At 46.1% G+C, this 22,999-nt stretch overlaps 1 protein-coding gene and 1 long non-coding RNA gene across 2 annotated transcripts; one reads left to right on the top strand and one right to left on the bottom strand.

Annotated features, from left to right (window-relative positions):
* Positions 1–1,786: 1,786 nt before the first annotated feature.
* EIF4A3 (eukaryotic translation initiation factor 4A3) lies at positions 1,787–13,532 on the bottom strand. Its single transcript, NM_001046188.2, has 12 exons — positions 13,319–13,532; positions 11,271–11,343; positions 10,583–10,649; positions 9,730–9,792; positions 8,776–8,908; positions 8,492–8,572; positions 7,138–7,279; positions 6,134–6,272; positions 5,397–5,512; positions 2,427–2,534; positions 2,199–2,326; positions 1,787–2,018 (listed from the first exon to the last, which is right to left on the bottom strand). Exons 1-12 carry the CDS (start codon positions 13,485–13,487, stop codon positions 2,002–2,004), a joined length of 1,236 nt encoding a protein of 411 aa, NP_001039653.1. The 5' UTR covers positions 13,488–13,532; the 3' UTR covers positions 1,787–2,001.
* Positions 13,533–13,640: 108 nt separating this feature from the next.
* Positions 13,641–14,316, top strand: LOC112442698 (uncharacterized). The gene is made up of 2 exons (XR_003030965.2): positions 13,641–13,754; positions 14,122–14,316. It is a non-coding gene; the product is annotated as an uncharacterized lncRNA (long non-coding RNA).
* Positions 14,317–22,999: the final 8,683 nt, after the last annotated feature.

The following is a 22,999-nucleotide window of genomic DNA, read 5'->3' as shown; positions in this document are numbered from 1 at the left end:
CCATCAGGGAAACCCTCAGGTGGATTTAAGAGAGACTTCTTATCTAGGACGTATTCTTGCCCACAGCACTGACAGACAGTAATTCCTTGTTTATTTTCACTATTGTCTGAGATCCTAAGAAAAAAATGGAAGTTGATAGACAATTAGTAGCCCTCATACTTAGCCCTCAGTTCTGAGTTTGTCATGTTAGAACCCAATTTCAGGTGGCGCTAGTGATAAAGAACCTGCCTGCCAATGCAGGAGACTCACGAGTCACGGGTTCAATCCTTGGGTCAGGAAGAGCCCCTGGAGAAGGAAATGGCAATCAACTCCAGCATTTTTGCCTGGAAAATTCCATGGACAGAGGAGCCTGGCAGGCTACAGTCCATGGGGTCACAAAAAGTTGGACACGACTAAGCAACTGAGCACACATCTGGGGGGACAATCATTCTACCTACACACAAAATTCTTCGTATTTTCCAGTTTGTCTTTTGTCGAGTACATGCTTTACAAGTATTTTCCCTCTTGCTCATGCCCTTTTTAAGTATAATTTAGAGGAAGTGTTAGATTCCCCACCTGATTTTTGATACAGTTCACATACCACACAATTTACTTTAAAATGTACAATTCTGTACCTTCTAGTATATTCATAGAATCGTGCAACCATACTTCTAGTTCCAGAACATTTCCATCGCCCCCAAAGAAGCCCTGTACCCTTTAGCAGTCACTCCCTCTCAGCCCCCAGAAAACCAGTTATCCGCTGTCTCTATGGATTTACCAATTGAGGACATTTAATAGAAACAGAAGCACTTGTGTGGCTCTTTGTGACTGGCTTGTTCTACTCAGCCTATTTCAAGGTTCAAATCGCAACATGTGCCAGCTCTTCATTCCCTCCTATTGCCAAACAATATCCATCATAGGTACTTGCATCTTTCAGTTCAGTGGGCATTTGGGTTATTTCCACACCAACTCCAACACTTAGCCACCATGGGGAGCAACTGAACCCACTTGGCCTGTGACACTAGCAGTCCCAGACACTCGCCCAAGAACCCCCGCCCATGTGCATCAGTGCAGATAGGACGTCGCTTCCCTCCCCAACCCCTGGCGCTGCACAGCCCTTTCAGGCCTTTCCCTGGTGCCGGGGGACACTGGTGAGCACACCTGTGCAGCCTACACTCCAGACCACTGCCAATGGCAGTGACTCCCTCAAAGGGGAGTATTCCAACGGCTCCTACTGCCCAAGAGCCCGGCTGCCTTCCAGAAAGTCTGTACCTACTCACATGAACATCACGCACCAACATCTTCACCAACACTCAGGGCTAATGGTTATGAAACCTTTGGAAATCACATACTGCTTCTGAATCATCCCCAAGGGTACACTTCTATGGACGTCTGCATTTGTTTCTTTATTTGACAACATCTGATTTAGGCTGAGTTTCTCAGGTGTCTTCCCTTGTGGCTGGTTTCCTGTTGGCCCCTCCTCAGCCATGACAAGTGGGCTCATTAACCCAGAGAAGCCTGGCTGTGAACGGTTCCTTACAGTTATCCGCCCAGGGATCCTATCTTGCTCTCTACACCCAGGCACACAAACCCAGGCCAACCCAAAGAAAAGTGCTGATGGTCTGACTCCCACACCTGCCATCCTTAAGAAATGGGATCGAGTACCAATCTGGGGAAGTATGGAGAGGCCAGGCAGCTTACCATTTCTATTTCACCATCTTAAAGGTCAAAATTCAGAGTAAAAGGAGATCATACAGACAGTAAGAGCTGGGTCCACCTTAAGAAATACAAATTAGAATTTATGGGAAAAGTTTTAAATGTTTAATGAAAAAGAAAGCAATGCATTATTTACACATGGGTAAGAAAAGGTGGCCCCATCTCCAGAGTTCATTCTGGGGTGAGGTGGGGGGGAAGGAGGTGCTTCGAGAATAGAGTTCGCACAAACCCCATTAAATAGAAACCGCCTCTAAATATTTCCAAATGGATACAAAATAGATGAAGAGGCTCCAGTGAGCAGATTTTTCAGATCAGATCAGCAACTGAAAGTGAAGAAAGATAAACAATAAGAAATAATACAAACAAAATGAAAATTTATAAAGTTAACTAAAAGCTCACAAAAGACTTCACAAAAACAAAGCAAAATGGGAAAACCTCAAGTGCCCCAAACTAGGAACCAGAAGTTCTTCCTACAACAATCACAGACAGACTTAGGGTCTCACCGTTCATGGGCATCTCATCAATCTGAGTGGAGTAGTACTGCTCGATGTCTCTGAGGATGCGGATATCATCATTCTTTACAAAATTAATAGCCACACCCTTTCGGCCATATCGACCTGATCGCCCAATTCTTTAAGAATAAAGCAAAATCACTTTAGTAAACATAGCAAAGAAGGTTTCAGTACATCCACCAACAAGAATGAAACCAAGGAGAAGCTTGCATGGCGTACCTGTGTATGTACAGCTCTCTGTTGTTGGGCAGGTCATAGTTAATGATGAGGGACACCTGGGGCACATCCAGCCCCCGGGCCCAGACGTCGGTAGAGATGAGCACTCGGCTGCAGAAAGAAAGGCATTTGAGACAATCGCCTAGCAGAAAAGGGTCAGACCAGCTATGAGCACACTAGGGCTCCTCATACTGTTCCCTCCGCAGGCTGAAGCGTGCGGGACAGCACCAGAAAGCCCCATTCAGAAGGCGTGTTTGGTTTACTTACTTAAATCATGTGTTTATCTCATTAAAATAAAAAATATATACACACACATATATATAGGCTATCTTTTACTCTACTACATTTAATTTGTTTAGAGCCACCACTACTTGGAAAGGACATTTTACTTCTGTCTAGCAAAACATCAAGTACACCAGCCTCACTGATTTTGGTGCACAACACACACAGTGTCTTCTAATTAGAAGTGCAACTCACACCACTCTGTCCTTCTCAAAGGACAGAATCTGACACACCACAGACCCACGCTATCCAATGCTGAGGCCACCAGCTCACAAAGCACCCGAGTGGCTGGTCTGAAATGAGATTGCCTGAAGTTGTAAGATTCACACTATATTTGGATACTTAGTACAAAAAAAAGGGGGGGAGGGCAAAAAAACCTCATTAATATTTTTAATGCTGACTGTATGTTGAAATAATATACAGAATTAAATAACACGTTTACTTGATTTACATTCCTACTGGACATCACTGGTATAGAAACTTTCAAAGTTTCAAGGGACAATAGAACAGGAAAAAAAGTTCAAAAAAACAGGAGAGGTGTTGCTGCTACCAGATAATCACACAGAACTGGAGCCCCGGAGAGAGAGCAAAGAATGGACCCACAGCACCACCTGAGGGGTGAGGCCAAGAGCCATATAAACTCCAAACGGGAGGAGTACAACCGAATCACACATGGACCCGTGAGGGTGAAAACCACTGAAACAAAACACAAATGAAACAGACTTAAGGAGCAGCCTGCAGAAAAGACACCGTTTTCATAGGAGTGGAGTCTTGACAGGAACAACGGCAACCAAGACAACACCAAACACGGGAGGCCAACTGCACCGGGTGCTTCATGTAAGGGATGCGAGCGCCCAGAGCCTGATGTCCACGGGACTCCTGGGACCAACCCTGCTGGACTGCCTCCTTCAACATCAGGAGATGTTTTAAGATGAAGTAGACATTTTCAGTGGAGAAGGCAATGGCACCCCACTCCAGTACTCTTGCCTGGAAAATCCCATGGACGGAGGAGCCTGGTGAGCTGCAGTCCATGGGTTCGCTGAGAGTCAGACAGGACTGAGCAACTTCACTTTCACTTTTCACTTTCATGCATTGGAGAAGGAAATGGCAACCCACTCCAGTATTTTTGCCTGGAGAATCCCGGGGATGGGGGAGCCTGGTGGGCTGCCGTCTATGGGGTCACACAGAGTCGGACACAACTGAAGCAACTTAGCAGCAGCAGCAGACATTTTCAGAGACCAGATGACACAAAATACAGAGACATTCTTCAGGCAGAAGGAAATGCAGCCCTGACAGAAGCTGCTCAGAGATAAAGGAAAGAGAGAAGAATAACGAGTGTGGCACAAAGCATTTATGATATGAATTATACCCATTTCATCATATGAAGCAAAAACGTCTTGTGGGGGTTGAAATACATGTAAATTAAAACACATGAAAACAGCAACAGAAGTCTGGAGGGTCACTGAAGTCAAGGGTTTCAAGTTCTCTATACCCTCAGGGGAGATGATAAAAGTACCATCAACCACAGTTGCTGATAACTCTTCAGCATCATCAGCAGCTAAATAACACAAAGAAATAAAATATAAACATTTTCCAAAATAAAAAGTGAAGAAAGGAATAACAAGAATAAAATCCAAACTAAAGAAATAACACGTAAAATACACTTAAAGATAGACACAACTGAGTGACTGAACAACAAACAATAACTGCAGTATTTACATTAAACAAAACTGGGCTAAATATTCCAATTAAAAGATAGCAATCATCATCAGATTAAAAGAAAAGGAAAAACAGGGACCTCCCTGGTGGTCCACGGGCTAAGACTCTTAGCTCCCAATTCAGGGGGCCTGGGTTCAATCCCTGGTCGGGGAACAAGACCACACAAGCCGCAACTAAAGATTCCATGAGCTGCAACTAAGACCTGGTGCAGCCAAATAAACCAACTAACTTTTTTTTTTAAAGGAGAGGAAAAACAAAACCCAACTCTATGCTGGTTGCATGAAACCATCCAAAGCTTAAGTCTGGAAACCAGATGTGCAGGAAGAAAGGTACATGAAGGAGGCTGGCGGAGACGAGCAGGGTTCAGGACAGAGGCCCGAGTAAAGCGGGGCAGGTACTTCCAAGGTAACGGCTAAATCCTCCAGACGTCTAGTAATTCTGAACTTGGACACACAAGCAGAACCCCCAAGAGAAAGACCAGCACTCTCAACACAGAAGGAACAGAGTCAAGGGGAGAGGGGTAAGGATGCAGGTCTGAGAAACACAATTAACCCACTGAAAGCCAACAGGCACAGCCAGGACACAGGACGCCAGCACAACGCAGAACCCATCCTGTCCGAGCACAAAGAATGGTCTTAAACCAACCCCATGCTGGGCCACAAGGCACCTCTGAATACATACTCAGGGAAAGAAATCATACAAAGTGGGTTCGCCAGCTGCAGTGGGATTAAGCTAAAACCAATAAAAAAGGATAAACAGAAAATCCCTTTTTTTTGGAAACAAGAAAAATATGCTTCTAAATAAGACAACTGATCCTCTAGTTAAGGTTAGTTCTCACCTCAGCCTAGTCTATCACATCACAGTGGCTGCCCTGCTCACCAAGCATGTCAGCGACCTCCCTGAGCTCAGGTAACACCCTGTAAATGCTAGCCAGTGGCCTCAGCACAGGAGCAGAGGGCGCATCCAACCTACCTGGCACCTGACCGGAACTCCTTCATGATGGACTCTCGCTCCTTCTGGGGCATGTCCCCGTGCATGGACGACACGGTAAAGTTAGCTTCCCTCATCTTCTCCGTCAGCCAGTCAACCTACAGATGGAATAGACAGGTGCTGCCGTAAGCTCACAAACCAAACCAGAGACTGGATTCAGGATTTCATGTCAATTACCTGCAGGACCAATACAAATACTCACAAAACAAGTGTTCTTAAAACTCACACCGATCTTCACTGGATGTGTAGAAAACTTAAATTTGCCCAGCAAATATTGGGGCAAAAATTCTCTTTAAAAAAATTCATACATATGTGTGTCAATGTTCATTAGAAATTTAAATTCCAATCTTATTTGGAATGTAGTCCAAATCCTCCTTTTCCAAGGAAAGTTGCCAGGGTTCTCAGCTCTACCTGCACATCAGCATCACTTGGGAGCTCAGAGAATGCAGGCTCCGGTGCCATCCACACTAGTGGTCCCGAGCCTACAATCATGGGACCAGACCAACACCCTGTACACGTGTTCTCTGGACATACTTGCTTGTCCACCCATCACATATAGCAACTTGATTTAAAGGGCAAAGCCAAGTGTATGCTGCAGAGACCGTGTACCCAGAGCCTAAAACATGTACTTCTGGCCTTCAACAGAAAAAGTCTAAGTTCTATGATTTTCGTTTTTTGTTTTGCCACAAGGACATTAAAGAGCCAGGACAACCACGCACCTTCCTCTTGGTGTTACAGAAGATGACAGCCTGTGTGATGGTCAGCGTGTCATAGAGGTCACACAGGGTGTCAAACTTCCACTCTTCCCGTTCCACAGCCACAAAAAACTGCTTGATGCCTTCGAGAGTCAGTTCATCACTGGAGGACAAAGACAATTTTATCAACTCATCCCTCCAACACAAACGAGGCGCACACAGCCCAGGTGCCATTCCAGGTGCCAGCCTGAACCCTGGCAGCACAGGAGTCTGGTCATTAGATCCCCACCCCGCCCACCTGCCACATCCTCCCAGGAGTCACCACTTCCACTGCATGAGCCCAAGCTCAGGGTTAGGCTGAACCTTTAACCACACCCTGTATATGGTTCTAAACAAAATGTTTGGCTGTTTAATAGAATACACATTTTATTCCCAGCAACAAATAATCTCACTGATAAATAAATACTATCAGCAAATTTTTACACCTGAAATTACTGAATCAAAGGAGAATATATAAAAGCTTGCTTTTCAAAAGAAAAAAGTTAAAAGAATTTTCATGTTCTGTATGGATGTGAGAGTTGGACCATAAAGAAAGCTGAGAGCCAAAGAATTGATCCTTTTGAACTGTGGTGTTGGAGAAGACTCTAGAGTCCCCTGGACTGCAAGGAGATCAAACCAGTTAATCCTAAAGAAAATCAGTTCTGAATATTCATTGGAAAGACTGATGGTAATATTCCAAAACTCTGGCCACCTGAGGCAAAGAACTGACTCACTGGAAAAGACCCTGATGCTAGGAAAGACTGAGGGCAGAAGGCGACAAAAGAAGATGAGATGGTTGGATGGCATCACCAACTCGATGGACATGAGTCTGAGCAAGCTCCAGGAGTTGGTGATGGACACGGAAGCCTGGCATGCTATAGTCCATGGGGTCGCAAAGAGTTGGACACGACTGAACAACAGAACTGAACTGAAAACCTGATACAACTATGCTATGTTGTAGTCTCTCTTGAGAAACAGGGCGTCCTCACCGTTTTACCAAGATGCGGATGGGGTCGGTCATGAACTTGTTGGTCATCTCGAGGATCTCGTGGGGCAGTGTGGCACTGATGAGCACCACCTGTGTGGCTGGGGGCAAGTACCTGTACACATCGTAGATCTGTTCTTTGAAACCTGGGATGAGGCATGAGACACACAGGAACTTTTAAGGCTGTACACTCTGACATAAGTCGCACATCAATTGTTCATTTAATTAGGTGTAGCATTGTGGTTTTAAGGTATGAGATTTCACAAGGAATCTTCTTACAGAGCTGGACCAAATTCTCACATCCCCTCTTCTCTCCCTGGTGTGCTCTGGCGACCATGATCCCACCCAAGAGTCCTGGATGCCAACAGTTAAAAGCAACAGAAACCTGAGCCCATAACCCTGGGCCTCTGCCAGGTGGTCATACCTCAGTTCCAGCTGTTGGTGCCCTGAGGATGTACACCCATGGTGGCCAAACCTGCCATATTTTAAGTAAATCCAGAGATCTGGATTTTCACCAAAAAATCTTCAATTAAAAACCTCCCATTCAAAACCAATCTCCCACAGATACTGAGTCATGTTGCACACCTGAAAATGTTAGATGTCAGTGATATCTTGACTTAAAAAACCTCCCTATTAAAGAATGCAACTAGTTTACATTATTTCACAGGGTACAGGATGAATAAAATCTGCTGGCAAGCAGGACCTCACCCTCGGGTCACCACACCACCACCTCTGCAGGACGGGGTTAGGAGACAGCACATAAGAAGGGGGCAGGCAGCTGCGAGGCCCTGACTGCTGAGACCAGGGGTCCAGACGCTGTATTTCCAGTGCATTCCCAGCTGACAGAGATGTTGCTGGTCTAGAGACCTCACTTTGTAGTAACTGTACCTTTAACTCAGCTGATGAGCAGGACCTCCAGGTAAGGGGCCCCAGACAGACGTGGGGTGGAGGGCAGCTCCAAGGGACACCATTAGCCTCTAGGTTCTAAGAGAAGTGCTCAAGGACCAGGGACCAGAAAAACACCTGGGAAGAACCCCACGAGTTACTGGTGACTCCTGAGAAGGAAACTATTCCCTTTACACTGGGCGACCAGAATATCTAGAGATGACCCACCCAGCCCCCTGATGTGGAAGTAAGACCGCGGAGAGGGGTGTGCAGGGAACAGAGGCGTGAAGACTCTGAGGCACTGGTCACAGCTGCTACTGAGCCACGGTGACAGCTGTCATTACACATTTCCCAGTCGCTGTGTTAAGAGCACAACTGCTGTCACTTAGGGGTCCTCACATATTTGTCCTCATGTATTTTAGTAGAAATACATGAAACACATCCCAATTCTAGAAAACTCTTGTTATTCATACCTTTATTCAACATTTCATCAGCCTCATCCAAAACCAACATCTTGATAGCACGTGTCCTCAAACTCCTGCGACGAATCATATCTATAAAATTAGATTTCCAAATAAGTAGAGGTCAGGTTATAAGTAAAGAGCCAGCCATTTCAACCAGTATTCATCGCATTTCAGGGACCTTCCCTCCACTTCTTAAAAGTTACTCAAATGCAAAAAGTTATCAGGTAGCATATCAAAATGAAAATAGTCCTCTATCACTGAAGCTCTTTTTATAGACAAAAGCAATTAATCACCAAAGACACGCCCAGGTGTGCCGGCGACAACGTGCTGTCCGTAGTCCAATTTCCTGATGTCCTCCCCCACATTGGTGCCCCCGATGCAGGCATGGCACTGGACGTTCATGTAGTCACCCAAAGCAAGCAGGCCCTGAATGAAAACACAGGTTCATGTCCAAGGTCTGCACCAAGACCACTCTAAAGTCAGAAACACCTGCACTCTCCCCAAATGAAGACTGCTTCTAATTTACAACGACCACCAGGTATTATTTATGCTATTACTTTTATCATAAAACTACAGACAGCCTAAGTCTCTTCCTTCCATTTTTTTCTGCACCAGAATGAAGTTAGTTTTACTGTTTTTCTTATTATAAAAGCAGTATGTATTAGAAACTATAGAAAAATAAGAAAGCATGCAAAATTCACAATCCTACCACCCAGAGACAACATTAACATCTTAACAAACACATTTCCATTTCCACAATGTTTACACTATAAAGACCAAATAGTTACAATTATTTTTATTAAGATGGACTTTTTTTTGAAAAAAATTATAATTGTAAGATTACAAAAAACTAAGGGGAATCATACAAGTAGAACTAAAGATGACTTCATACAAACCAGTGATTTATGGCAAAACATGAGGAATCAGGGGGGAAAAAACCCAATAGAAGAGACAAAACAGATTCAATTAAGTCAATCAGTTGGCTTGACCAGTGTGAATGGCAGAGAGGGATGACACCTATATACGGACTCCAGACACCCCAAAACCCAAGCTTAGTCAGAAATCTACACAGACTTCAGTCAGCCCTCCCTATCCTTGGAGCCACCTAAGTTCAGATCAGGCAGTTCTGTAGTATATATTCATTTTTAAAAACCTGCATATAAATGGGATTCATGCAGTTCAAACTCATGTGGTTCAAGGATCAAGTGTACTTGCAAATGCGACCCTGCCATCTTTCACCATCTCACCTTCTGGATCTGTACAGCTAACTCTCTTGTTGGAGCCAAGATCAAAGCTTGGGTTTCACGAACCTAGGAAAATAATTTTTGTCAGAAAATAGAGAACCTCAGTATTTTCGAGGGGGGTGTGTGTGTTAGTTGCTCAGTTGTGTCCGACTCTTTGCATCCCCATGGACTGCAGCCCACCAGGTTCCTCTGTACATGGAATTCTCCAGGCAAAAATACTGGAGTGGGGTGCCATTCCCTTCTCCAGGTAGACCGCACATATTCAGACTCAGATCTATTCTGAATATCACCTCATGTTAACCACACATCTGATTTCAGGTAAGCAAGTCTGAATATTACTTAAACCAGACAAGCAGCAATAATGAGGTATACTAGTCAGGATTCTTGTTTGCAGACAAGGATTTCCACTAGTTAACAAAAGCCTCCCAATTTACGACACAGAAAACAATCTATGGTTATTATATGGGAAAAGTTGGGGAGCGGGATAAATTAGGAGTTTGGAATTAAAATATACACACTACTATATATATAAAATAGATAACTTATAATGGAAAAGAATCTTTAAAAGTATATACATATGTGTATATATATCCACACACACATCTGAACCACTTTGCTGTCCATCTGAAACTAATGTAGCACTGCAAATCAACTGCATTTCAATAAAATTTTAAAAAACGGTTTAAATAAAAAGGAATTTCTGACAGGATATTAGCTCAGATACTAGTGTACAATTAAGATTCTCTTAAAATATGTTTATTCAGTACAACTAGATATATTTAAGAACTGTACTTCTTGAAGATTGTAGTTACAGAAGGTAAAGGAAGTATTTCCAAGGATTAAAGTTTAAGATTACCTGAATATCCAGACACTGGAGGACAGAAATACTGAAGGTGGCTGTTTTGCCTGTACCAGACTGAGATCTAGTAAAGAAAACACAGATAAATGGGATGTAGAATGCTGGGCTACATGCCTCTGCTCCCATTCATGTAACCCCTGCTGCAGCAGTGCTCTGAGGCGGTGGGCTGCAGAAGCACTTAGGCAGCTTCTTCCAAGGAGAGTCCCCCCTTCACTGACCCCAATGCCCTAACCAACATCTTAACCACAAGGGGGCAGGACTTAGGCACAACCTTTAAATCACAGGTGTTAAGGACAGTAAAAGTGGCCTTTGCATCGGGGGGTTACAGAACTGCAGAATCTGTAGAATGGGTGTTCCAGGCAGTAGCAAAGGATTACCTTTTATATAACTCTTTTCTACAATTTCAGACTTTTTTTTTTTTTTTTTGGTAAATGAGTCTTTAAAAATAAGGCAAATCAGAAACAAAGCTATTAAAAGAGTATTAATGTATATGCCAAACAATAAGTAAGTAAATCTGGCTTAAAGAAAAAAAAAGAATGCTTTCTAGAGTGGAGGACACAAAAATAAAAACAGCCCACAGCTGAAGTCCAGTCAAGAGCTGGTAAAGGCGTTTGAATGGAGAAGCACTAAACTACAGATTCCTGGGCTGACTAGAGCCTGACTCCTATTGCATGAGCAGACTTACTGCGCAATGACATCTCTTCCTTTAATTATCTGCTTAATAGCTCGCTGCTGGATTGCTGATGGTTTTTCAAAACCTGTAAATTAAAGCAAAAAAATGAGCTCTAGCCACTAGGACAGCATACTTAAAACCATAACTGGAGCTCCTTGTGGGGAAGATGGTATCTTTTTAAAATTCCCCACCTACTCGTAACCCAATGTCCAACATACTAAGCTCAGAATAAACTACTGAATGAAGTACTAGGCTGAAGGGGATTTTCATACCAACACATAATCTTATTTATACAGAAACAATCTCTAAGGAACATTGTTGCAAAACAGAGAGACCTGAGGTTAAAAAAAGAATGTGGTTACTCCTGGAGAATGGGGGTGAGGGAGGCTCACACTTTACTCCAATTACTTGTGTGTTGTTTGGCTACATTACAATAACCTGCACTGCTGGGGGTTCTGTGACGTTACTTTTTAAGGTAAAAAAGGAGGATAAACCAATCAGTACTGTAGTCACCACTCCCAACCAGTAGTAAGTCTGCAAGTTGTTCATATCACCTAGAACTCCATTTCATCTACTGCTTGGATCACATTCCTGCTTGATGCAGCTACATGAACTACACCACCATCCCTCTATAATGCAAGAAAATAAACATAGCATACTTCAATTTCTGGTAGTTTTCTAAAATATAATACATTTTCCTATCTAACACAAAAGCAAATATAACAGATGAATTAAACCCCTCAAGATGACCCAGCACATGGACTGGGAAACTAAAAACAGTGTTTTTAGGGCAGCGATGTCCTGGATGCCCAGAGGCAGATAGGGCTGTCAGCCACACTACCAGGCCTGGCTGCTATGGCTCTCCAACTCCCATTCCCTCAGCACTTTCTCTGTGCTGAACTGTCACAGTGTCAGAGACTGTTGGATAGAAAAATGTCTGTCCCAGTCCCAGGCATTAAGCACAAGTGTTGATCACTCCCATCTGCATCCCCAACCCTACCTCTTCTCAGGCTCCCCAGCTGCCTCCTTTACATGTCCCACTGGATAGTTCACAGGTCCCTCAAGCTCCACTCATCCAGTAAGAGTTCCCTCCAGTGCCCCCCACCAGAAGAGAGGGCATCATCACCTACCCAGTTATTCACACACCCAGGACTTTCCTCTGAGCCTCACATTCAACCCACAATCAAACCCCGTCAGCACTCCCATTTCCAACACAATTCCATCATCGTTTCTCTGGACTGGAACAAAAGCCTCTTAACATTCCCTGATTCCTCTCCTGCCTCGCCTCCCCCCGTTTTCAGATACCCAGGACCACCTCTGTAACTGTAAATCTGATCCCACCACTTCCCTGTTTAGAACCCTCCAGAGGCCTCCCACTGGACTCAGAAATAAAATTCAAATTCTTCATCATCTGGCACCACGTTTGTTGGCTGTACCCCTCCCCGCGCCCCAATCTTGCCCCTAGGTTCCCAGGACAAGGGGAATTCTTTTTCTTTCTGGAATACACAAGGCTTCAGGCTGCAGGGCTCTGGGACCAGCTTCTCTCTCTGCTCGGTTCTACCATAATCTACTCATAACGGGCTTTGTTCCAGGTCTCAGGTCAAATGCCAGCCTGGGAGGTCCCAAACCTAACTACCCTATTAACTCTTTCCTCACCCAGTCATGCTTGATTCAGTTAACCCGCTTTATTTTCTTCGTAGCCATTACCACTTTTTCCCAAATGCAACTTAAGCTCCCTAGGCCTGTCTGGTTCACTGCTAAGCCCTCAGTGCCTACAGCCGCGCACGTTCTAGCATCTGTTACAAGACAGTCATCCACTGAATGAATGACTTGGGAGTGCACAGAGAACCCTGCAGCCCTCGCGGGACCCAGCACGACGCCCTGCCGAGAGAACACTTGAACCAGCCGACACAAACGCGGGTAGGGCCCCCGGGCTAGGCCTCACCTCCGACCGCCAGCCCCCAGGGCCGCAGGACTCCCAGTCTCGGACCCCAGCCCCGGTCGGGCCCCTGCTCTCTCCGTGGGCGCATCCAGTCCGCGGCCCGAGCCCACCTACCTACCGTAGGCATAGATGCCGCGCAGCAAGTCCTCCCGCAGGCCCATGGTGTCGAATGTGGGGGTCACGTCCACCTCCTCGCTAGTCTCGAATTCCACTTTGGTCATGTCTTCCTCTTTGAGTAGCCGCTTCCGCGCCGAACCCGAGGTCGCCATCGTGGCCGTAGCCGCCATGATACCGAACGGGCTGAGAGCCGAGCGCGCGCCGTAGCGGAAAGCGGAAGCAAGGCCCCGTGCCGCCGACGCCAGGAAGTGACGCCATCGCGTGTGCGTACGAATGTGCGTCGGGGCCACTCCTCGGAAGGGGCGGGGCGTTCCTGGTCACGTGAAAGGGGAATGGAGGCTGGCCGCGGAGAGACTGGGGGTACTGCGGCTCTCGCTCGGGAGGGCCTCGTTTGGGATCTCGCAGGGCCGAACTCTACTCACTCCTAAGATTAATCGGTGCGGAGGCAGCGGGGCGCCGAGGAGCCTACCTCGTGTGGCCCTGTTGGGTGGGCTCTCGGGCTGAATTGGTTTCCCTCCCGCCCCGCGTTTCACGGGTTCTCTGTGCGGGACCGTTAAACCTGTAGCCCCTGCAGACGGGATTGTAGGCCACGCCAGTGCTGCATGCGAAATCTCCCTGGTGGCCCTGCTTCGAGTGGGAACTTGGGCGCACGTCCCCAACCCGGCACCGGCACACGCGTTATTACTCGTTAACACTGCCTTCTGATGGAAATCCCCACTGTACATCGTCTGCTTTTGAAAAATCTGGAATCTAACTGCCTGCTTCTCAGCTCTCATTTTAACCACCCCCCAATCCCACCCCCAGGCCGGTTTTTAACCTGCTAATGGAAAAGCTCCTACCCGGGGTCGAGTGTGGGAGAGTAAGGCTTCTGAGATGGTCTCCAGCTCCAGGGCCTCCAGGACTGGTCGCGTGACCTTGGACTGCGTCTCCTTGTTCTTTGAGTCCCTGTATTTCGCTTGTCTGGTGGCGGCGCTAATAAATCCCGCCCTGCAGAAAAGATGGCCCTGGAGGTGATGGCTTTCGGTTGCCCTGTAGAATATTACCAGTTATGGCATCTTACCCTAAACTTCTCTAAGTGCCTCTAAGAATCCGGCTCCTCAGAATCGGCTTCTGAACCACCGTCGCTACCTGCCGCGGGTTCCTCTGTGTCGTGAGAGAATAGCGTCTTTAACTTCGTGAAACAAACCTGCTCAGGTGCCAGCTCTGTCCTTTACCATTGTTTGCTTGCCTTACATCACTGTGGTGGTTTAGTCACTAACGTGTCCGACTCTGCGACCCCATGAACTGTAGCCAGCCAGATTGCTCTGTCCATTAGATTTCCCAGGCAAGAATACCGGAGTGGGCTGCCATTTCCTTCTCCAGAGGATCTTCTCCCAACTCAGGGATGGAACTTGGTTGGCAGGCGAATTCTTTTTCGCTGAGCCAGCCAGGAAGCCCCTCCAGTCACTAGGTATATCTTTAATCCACAGCCTCTTTCCAGAACTGCTTGAACTGCTGGCCTCTTGTGAAGGTTAATTTAGTGAAAACTAGGTAATCATTTTATCCACTAAACCAGGCACATTAGAAAGCAGAGGTTTGCAGTATGTTGACAGCAAATGATCCCTGGGTTGGGAAGATCCCCTGGAGGAAGGCATGGCAACCCACTCCAGTATTCTTGCCTGGAGAATCTCCGTGGACAGAGGAACTTGGCGGGCTACAGTCCATGGGTTTGCAAAGAGTCGGACATGACTGAGCAACTAAGCACAGCACACAGCAAACAAGTAAAGGGGGTCTTACTTCTGACACTCTTATCCTGAGGTATGAATATGTCCGTATAATTGATCTTTTAAATGTGCCTGATGAGGATGCCGGAACCACCCACTCCCTGCAGTATAAGCGCAAAGTCCTAGCCACTGGACCACCAGGGAATTCCCTGCAACACACTTTGCTTTGTTACCAGAAGGTGAGAATAACCTAAGCAATAGTGTGTTGGAACAAGCCTGGCTCTTCACGCTTGTTAAAATATTTGCTCTGTGTAGGCATGTTATGCTGGACCGAAGCTTCCACCCAAGCTGACCCTTGAGCAACATGGGGGTTGGGGCGCCAACTCCCTGCATACTTGAAAATCTGAATATAACCTTTGACTTACTGCAAACTCAACTACTGTTGACCAGAAGCCTTACCCATAATATAGTCTTTAACACATATTGTATTTCTATGAATTATACACTGTATTCTTAACAATAAAGTAAGCTAGACAAAAAAAAATATTATTAAGAAAATCATAGGGGACTTCCCTGGAGAAGGCAATGGCACCCCACTCCAGAACTCTTGCCTGGAAAATCCCATGGATGGAGGAGCCTGGTAGGCTGTAGTCCATGGGGTCGCTAAGAGTCAAACACGACTGAATTGACTTAGCAGCAACAGGGGACTTCCCTGGTGGTCCAGTGGCTAAGACTCTGTGCTCCCAATGCAGGGGCCCAAGGTAGATCCCTGATCAGGGAAATAGATCCCACATGATGCAACTAAAGATCCCACGTGCTCCAGCTAAGACTTGGTGCAGCCTAAATATTTTTTTAAGAAAATCATAAGGAAGAGAAAATACATTTACTAGCACTGTATTGTAATTATTGATAGCCCAAGTTTACATGGTTTACAAGGTGACTTACCGGTCTCTCGGTATCTACATCAATATTGTCTTACATGATCCAAAACACTGTAGATGTTACCCACACAGTTTAAAGTTCTGCTGTTAAGAGTAGACTGTACTTTCAAAGCAGGAATTGACAGCCCAGCTCAGCTGTCAATACATAATTTCACTGCTTACATGTCCAGATTAATGTTTCAATTCTTATCAGAAACCTCCATCACATTTCAACTAAGGAGTGCAGTCATATATATTGTTTTAACCGTTCTACTGCTGGGAAAACTAAGGCCCAGCCTGCTAAGTTAAAGTAACCTCCAACACAGCAAGGGGTAAAAGCTGCCCCACTCTGAGTCCCTGAAAAACTGTATTTATATGGCTTACCATGCCCTTTGTCCCAGGGCTAGTGGTCACTCAGGTGGACCTGCCTGTTAGGTTAGGGTTCAGCCCACTGTCTCATTTCCCACTGTCTCCAAATTTGGGAGAGGGATTTATCTCACCTGATTAGACTAATCTCAAGGAGGGCTGGCCTGTGTCTATTTTGTCCCCAGGGCTCCAGTGTGGTGTGCCTGGATGTCCAGACCAAGAGGGCAGGAGGAACACAGAAACACGCGGCTCACGCCAGAGTGGTGGGCAAGACAGGAACAGCTGCACCTGAGGAGCCTGCCTTCCTCTTCCCTGAACCCTTATTGGACTCAGGATGTAGATGATCAAGGCAGCTTATCTTGTCTGGGATAGGTGGAGGTTTGGGTGCAGTGCTCCTGGGCTGGGCTAGGTTTCCATGAGTCATCACCACAGGAGTTGATGTCCCAGATCCTAGGGACTGTCCCCAAAGAGCAATTTCCTACCAGAAACCACATCTATCACCTGGTATGAAATGGCAAACACTGTTCCTTTGTAGGCACAAGCATCTCTAACCCACCCAGCCAGGCAGGGCATCCTACTAAAAACCACCCGGTCCCCACCCAGGCAGACCTGGGACTCCACACGACTGGCATCTGACATTTTGGCCTCACCTTCCTGATGCAGGCACTGTTTCAGTGGCTGGATTGAGCAGTGAACAGGACAGATAGTGCTGCTCTCACAGAGCGTGTGTTCCAGAGAAGGGCAATAAGACAATTGCAGGTTTTTTAATTACTGTGATTCAAATAAAATGAGGCAAAGTAGCAGAGTTAGTGGGTGATGGATTTACCAGGTGACTGGAAGAAGGTACCACGTGAATTGTGAGAAGAGGTGGCCACAGTAACACCCCAGGTTCCAGGAACAAGGGACAGGTAGGGTGGAGACTGCCAGGTGAACAGGGGATTGGCACAATCAAGGGACAGAAAGCCAGCCTGGTTACAGAATCCAGAATGTGAACCAGAGGGAGAGTGGGAGAAGGAGTGAGCTGAGCCAGATCATAAAAGGTCTTACAGACTATGATGTACAAGCTGGGTTTAGAAAAAGAGGAACCAGAGATCAAATTGCCAATATCCATCGAATCATAGCAAAAGCAAGAGAATTCCAGAAAAACATCTGCTTCATTGACTATTCGAAGGCCTTTGTGTGGATCACAACAAACTGGAAAATTCTTAAAAAGCGATGGAAATACCAAAACACCTTACCTGCCTCCTGAGAAACCTGTATGCAGGTCAAGAAGCAACAGTTAGAACTGGACATGAAACAATGGACTCGTTCAAAATTGGGAAAGAAATACATCAAGGCTATATATTGTCACCCTGCTTATTTAGCTTGTATGCAAAGTACATCATGCAAAAGGCTGGGCTGGATGAATCACAAGCTGGAATCGAGATTGCCAGGAGAAATATCAACCACCTCAGATATGCAGATGATACCGCTCTAATGACAGAAATTGAAGAAGATCTAAAGAGCTTCTTGATGGGGGTGAGAGAGGAGAGTGAAAAAGCTGACTTAAAACTCAACATTAAAAAATAAAAATAAGATCATGACATCTGGCCCCATCACTTCATGGCAAATAGAAGGGAGAAAAGTGGAAACAGTGACAGACTTTATTTTGTTGGGTTCCGAAATCACTGCAAACGATGTCTGCAGCCATGAGATTAAAAAACACTTGCTCCTTGGAAGAAAAGGTATGACAAATCTAGGCAGCATATCAAAAAGCAGAGACATTACTTTGCCAACAAAGGTCTGTTTAGTCAAAGCTATGGTTTTTCCAGTAGTCATGTATGGATGTGAGAGTTGGACTATAAAGAAAGCTGAGTGCCAAAGAATTGCTGAAGAATTAAGGCTTTTGAACTCATGTTGGAGAAGACTCTTGAGTCCCTTGGACAGCAAGGAGATCCAACCAATCCATCCTAAAGGAAATCAGTCCTGAATATTCATTGGAAGGACTGATGCTGAAGCTGAAACTGCAATACTTGGGCCACCTGATGTGAAGAACTGACTCATTTGAAAAGACCCTGATGCTGGGAAAGATTGAAGACGGGAGGAGAAGGGGACAACAGAGGATGAGATGGTTGGATGGTATCACCGACTCAGTGGACATGAGTTTGAATAAACTCCAGGAGCTGGTGATGGCCAGGGAGGCCTGGTGTGCTGCAGTCCATGGGGTTGCAAATAGTTGGACACAACTAAGTGACTGAACTGAACTGAATAGAGACAAAAAGCAATTTGGTGGTTGCCAGGTAATGAGGGAGGAGCTGCTTAATGGACACAAGGTTGTTTTTTTTTTTTTTTTTTTGAGTGAAAGAATGTTTTAGAACTCAATAGAGGAGATGGTTGCAGAGCATTGTGAATGCACTAAATGCCACTGAGCTGTTCACTTTAAAATGGTTAATTTTATGTTATGTGAATTTCACCTCAATTAACAAACATTTTTAAAAAATATATCTGTGCTTGAGCCCAGGAGTTCTGAGCTGTAACACATTATGCCTATATAGGCATAATATATGCCTATATTATGCCTAAATTTGGCATCAATATCATGACCTCTTGAGAGCAGAGGACCACCTGGTTGCCTAAGGAGGGGTGAGTTGGCCCAGGTCAGAAACAGAGCAGGTCAAAACTCCCCTGCTGATCAATAGTGAGACTGCGCTTGTGAATAACCACTGCACTCCAGCCTGGGCAATTCAGCACAACCCCACTGTAAGATAAAAAAAAAAAAAAAAAAAAAAGAATGATTTGATTTCCTTGAGTTAAATCTGAGATGCCTAGGTATCCAGGGAGTTGTTAGGTAGGCAGTTGCATGTTCAAATGTGAGACAGAAGCAGGGAATGAGCAGTGTCACCTCTTCCTGTGGAAATTGCTGCTTCCTGATTTCCCCTGGCCCACGCTTTGCACTGATGCAGGCCAGGGTTGGAGTGAGGGGGTCCATGCTCCCACGCAGAGGCCTTTGAGCCACACCCAGCCCAGCCCTAGATGCCTGCTCAGGTGGCCAGCTCACCTGTTGAAAACCTGTTTAGAATGCCTCAGTAGAAATCTTGGGGTCAGGACTTCCCTGGTGGTCCAGTGGCTAAGCCTCCACACTCCCAACGCAGGGGCCTGGGTTTGATCCCTGGTCAGGGAATTGGATCCCACACACAGCCATAAAGATCTCTTGAGCCACAAGTAAGACCTGATACAGCCAAAACCACAGAAGCCCTGGGATCCTCCTGAGCATTAGCTTGAAGAGCAAAGAGGCATCTCTTCCCCCCACTTATGATGCCCTTGTCATCCATTTGGCTGCTACCCATGCAGGGTACTGGGCTGGAGGTCCCCATCTTAAACCTGAACCCCTGTCCTTGGGTACTCTGTGCTGTGAACTTGCACTTTATTCTTACGGGGCCTGTCCTGTAGCACCTGGTTCCAGCATCTCCATTCCAAGGCAAACCCAGAACACCCCCCACAACTCCCTACATTCTGTGGATAAGGTGACGCCCAGAGGCCCTCCACAGAGCTAGCAGGACATTCACAATGTCCATCTGTTTCTCACCCTGTGCTCCTTTCTTGATTGCAGCCCTGGGCCCTGCTCACCAGGTGGGGCTTTCCTGGTGCCTCCCAGCCCTTTGGAATTCCTCTGGAGATGCTCTTCCCACTGAACCAGGTTACCAAAGTACCACCTGGTTGACCCTAGAAGTGTGTACCCAGCTAGGGTCTCATGTCATACAGAATAACTATCAGTTGGATCCTCCTGATGCCCCTGTAGTGACTCAGAAATGGTTTTTGCCTTCAGAAAGCTCACAGTCTTTGGGGGCCTGGGGCTTCCTCAACTCTGTTCTTGTAACTCGAGGAATTTCTGTTTTTAACAGAGGTTTAGTGAGGCTTTAGCCACCTTAATTCCATCGGCCGACTGCCTCTTTTACTTGGAAGGACAACATTTTGACATTTTTGAATAACTATCTAGAATTTTCTGTGCACCAGGCATGGAGAGAAGTGCTTTCCCACCATGAGCAGAAGCCACTGCTATTTTTCTCCACTGGAAAAATAAAAAAGTTGAGACTTATGGGTTTAAATAGCCTGGCCCAGAGGTTAGCTGCTGTGCAGCAGGGTTGGGACTCTGATCCAAGAACTTGTGTCCTTGTCTGAGGTCAGATCTGTGTTCTTACCTGCTCTGCCCTGAGCGGCTGGAGTCCCAGCTCTCATACTCACCAGGAGGAGGAGTCTTGGGTTCTGGTTGCTGTCTCTCCATCAATTAGCTGTGTGACCTTGGGAACCTGCCTGGTCAGAAGGATGATCCTCAAGATCCTTCTTACTCATATAGGTCCTGGAACTATGGTTGTCCCTTCTTTCTTGTCTATCATCTGCATCAGTGCGAACCAGGCACCCAATGTTTATTTATTCACCCAACCTGTATTCATGGAGCATCACTCAGAGTGAGGACACAGCAGAAAACAAGAAAGGAAAGAAGTATTGTCCTCTGGGTCAGGCTTGTCATAGAGAGTCAGGCAAAAAGCAGATAAATAATTAGAATACATAATATGTCAGGGAGCAGTGAGGCCAATAGAGAAAAATGAAACAGGGAAATGGGGAGGGGAAGTAGTGTGGGAAGTCTATGATTTTAAACAGTGGCTGCAAAGCCCTCTCTGGGAAGGTGGCCCTTGAGTGAAGTCCTGAAAGAGGTGAAAGAAAGAGCACTGCAGGCCAAAGGAATAGCAGGTGCAAAGGCCCTGGGGCTGACATGTGCCTGGAGCCATCCGAGACTAGCAAGGAGGCCCCATACGAGGAGCAGGTGAATGCTAATGAGATTAGCAAACACCAGGAAATCAGGGCCTAGCATGTGGGGTGGGGTGAGGACTTGAGGATTGGAAATTTGAGCAAAGGAAATGATACAACCTGACTCATCCTCTAGCAACACAGGAGGCTCTGCTGGCTGTGTTGAGAACTCACTATGAGGGGCATGGAGAAAGCAGCTAGGAGGTCATTGCAGCTGTCCTGGTAGGCGCCGATCAGATCACAGTAGTACAAATGGCAAGAGTGATCAGATTCTGGATACGTCTTAACATAGAAGAACCAAGACTTTCATTTAAATCTAAGTAGTAAGTACCCATGTTGATTTTAGATGGATCTATTGGGACTATTTAGATACTTCCCAGAATTGCTAATGTGAGTTTACCCTAAACTTCCTAGGATCTTTCTGGAGAATTATGGGCTGACTATTCATATATAAGATTCCATCTGCCCCAAGATTTTCCATCATTTTCTCAACCACCACCTTCTGTGGGTTGACCAGATACACAGGCAGTTCTCGGAAGGTTCCTGTGGTTCTGGCAAAGGCAAACACACCCTTTATACCCATCCTCCCTGCTGTGGGAACGTATTGGAGTTTCAGTGATGTGTGGAGGCTTGAGTGAGGTGCTGCTTCTGTAGGCAGGGCCCAGACAGATGCACCTGTCAAACCTGCTCTTCTGCTGCTGCTCAGGTGAGACTGTAGCCGGTCAGCTATTGCTTCTCAGGAACGACGAAGGCAAGTGTACAGAGTCTACCTCTAGGAGAGCAGGTCAGCATACCCAGGGAGGGTGGACAGGACAGGCATGGGGTCCAAGAGCTGTTTGTGGGGCAGGGGGGAATGGGAAGAGGGGGGAATGGAAAGGGCTGGCTTCCTCCTTATAAGGCATGGAGGTGTGCCAGGTTTGAGGACAAGAGGGGAAATCAGCTTGTTGCATTTTGTTTGGTTAAATTACTCAAACATCTTCTGGCTGCTAAGGAAGACAGTACAAGCCATGCTGGATGAGAGAAGTGTTCTGTTTAGTACTCTTATCTCAGCATCATTACCCAGGATGAAAGAAAAGGAAGGTTTCTAAGTTCAGGTGTAAAGTAAGACCAGGTCTTCCATCGTGGCTCAGTGGTAAAGAATCCTCCTGCCAATGCAGGAGATGCAGGTTCAATCTTTGGGTCAGGAAAATCCACTGGAGAAGGAAATGGCAATCCACTCCAGCAGTCTTACCTGGGAAATCCCATGGACAGAGGAACCCGGCAAGCAACCCGACTCTTTTATGGGGTCATAAAAGAGTTGGACATGACTCAGCGATTATACAACAACAACAATAAAATAAAACCAACTGCTTCCTGTTGGTGGTAAGGGCAAAGCCAGACATTTACGATGACACTTTGGTGCGGGATGTTAGCTGAGGGGTGCAAGGGAGCACCCCATTTGTGTTTGGTGACCTTCTGCCTCACTCACCATGTTTGTGGGTCATCAATTCCCTTAAGCTTCCTGTAACCTACTCCCCCTATTCTGGAGTCTTGCATGTGCCTCTGTGTACGTGTGTATATGTGGGTACATATGTGTGTTCACTGCTCCTTCTCCCCTACTTCACAGGCAGGCAAAAATCTGTGCCCTGGGCTATGAGAAGAATATTGACATGGGGAAATAGGAGGACCCACATCTTAGAGGCTTAGGGCTCTTATGATTTAAGACTCCCTCTAGAGTTACTGTAGGGTTAGAAGAGGATTTTATAGAGTTTAGACTATCCTTAAGGATCTCCGGGCTAAATTTTCTTTACTGTTAGAGCTAACCCCTACTTACGTTGAGGCTAAGTTGCCAGGAAACTCCCACCTTTTAAATTCCCATTTGGGGACCTGTCTTAAGCTGCTTCACTGCATGAAGCAAGGACTAGCGTG

This window comes from Bos taurus, chromosome 19, assembly GCF_002263795.3.
Source record: "Bos taurus isolate L1 Dominette 01449 registration number 42190680 breed Hereford chromosome 19, ARS-UCD2.0, whole genome shotgun sequence".
NCBI classification, from domain to species: domain Eukaryota; kingdom Metazoa; phylum Chordata; class Mammalia; order Artiodactyla; family Bovidae; genus Bos; species Bos taurus.
Note: the sequence above shows the minus strand (reverse complement) of the source record. Positions and strands in the feature narration are given on the sequence as shown.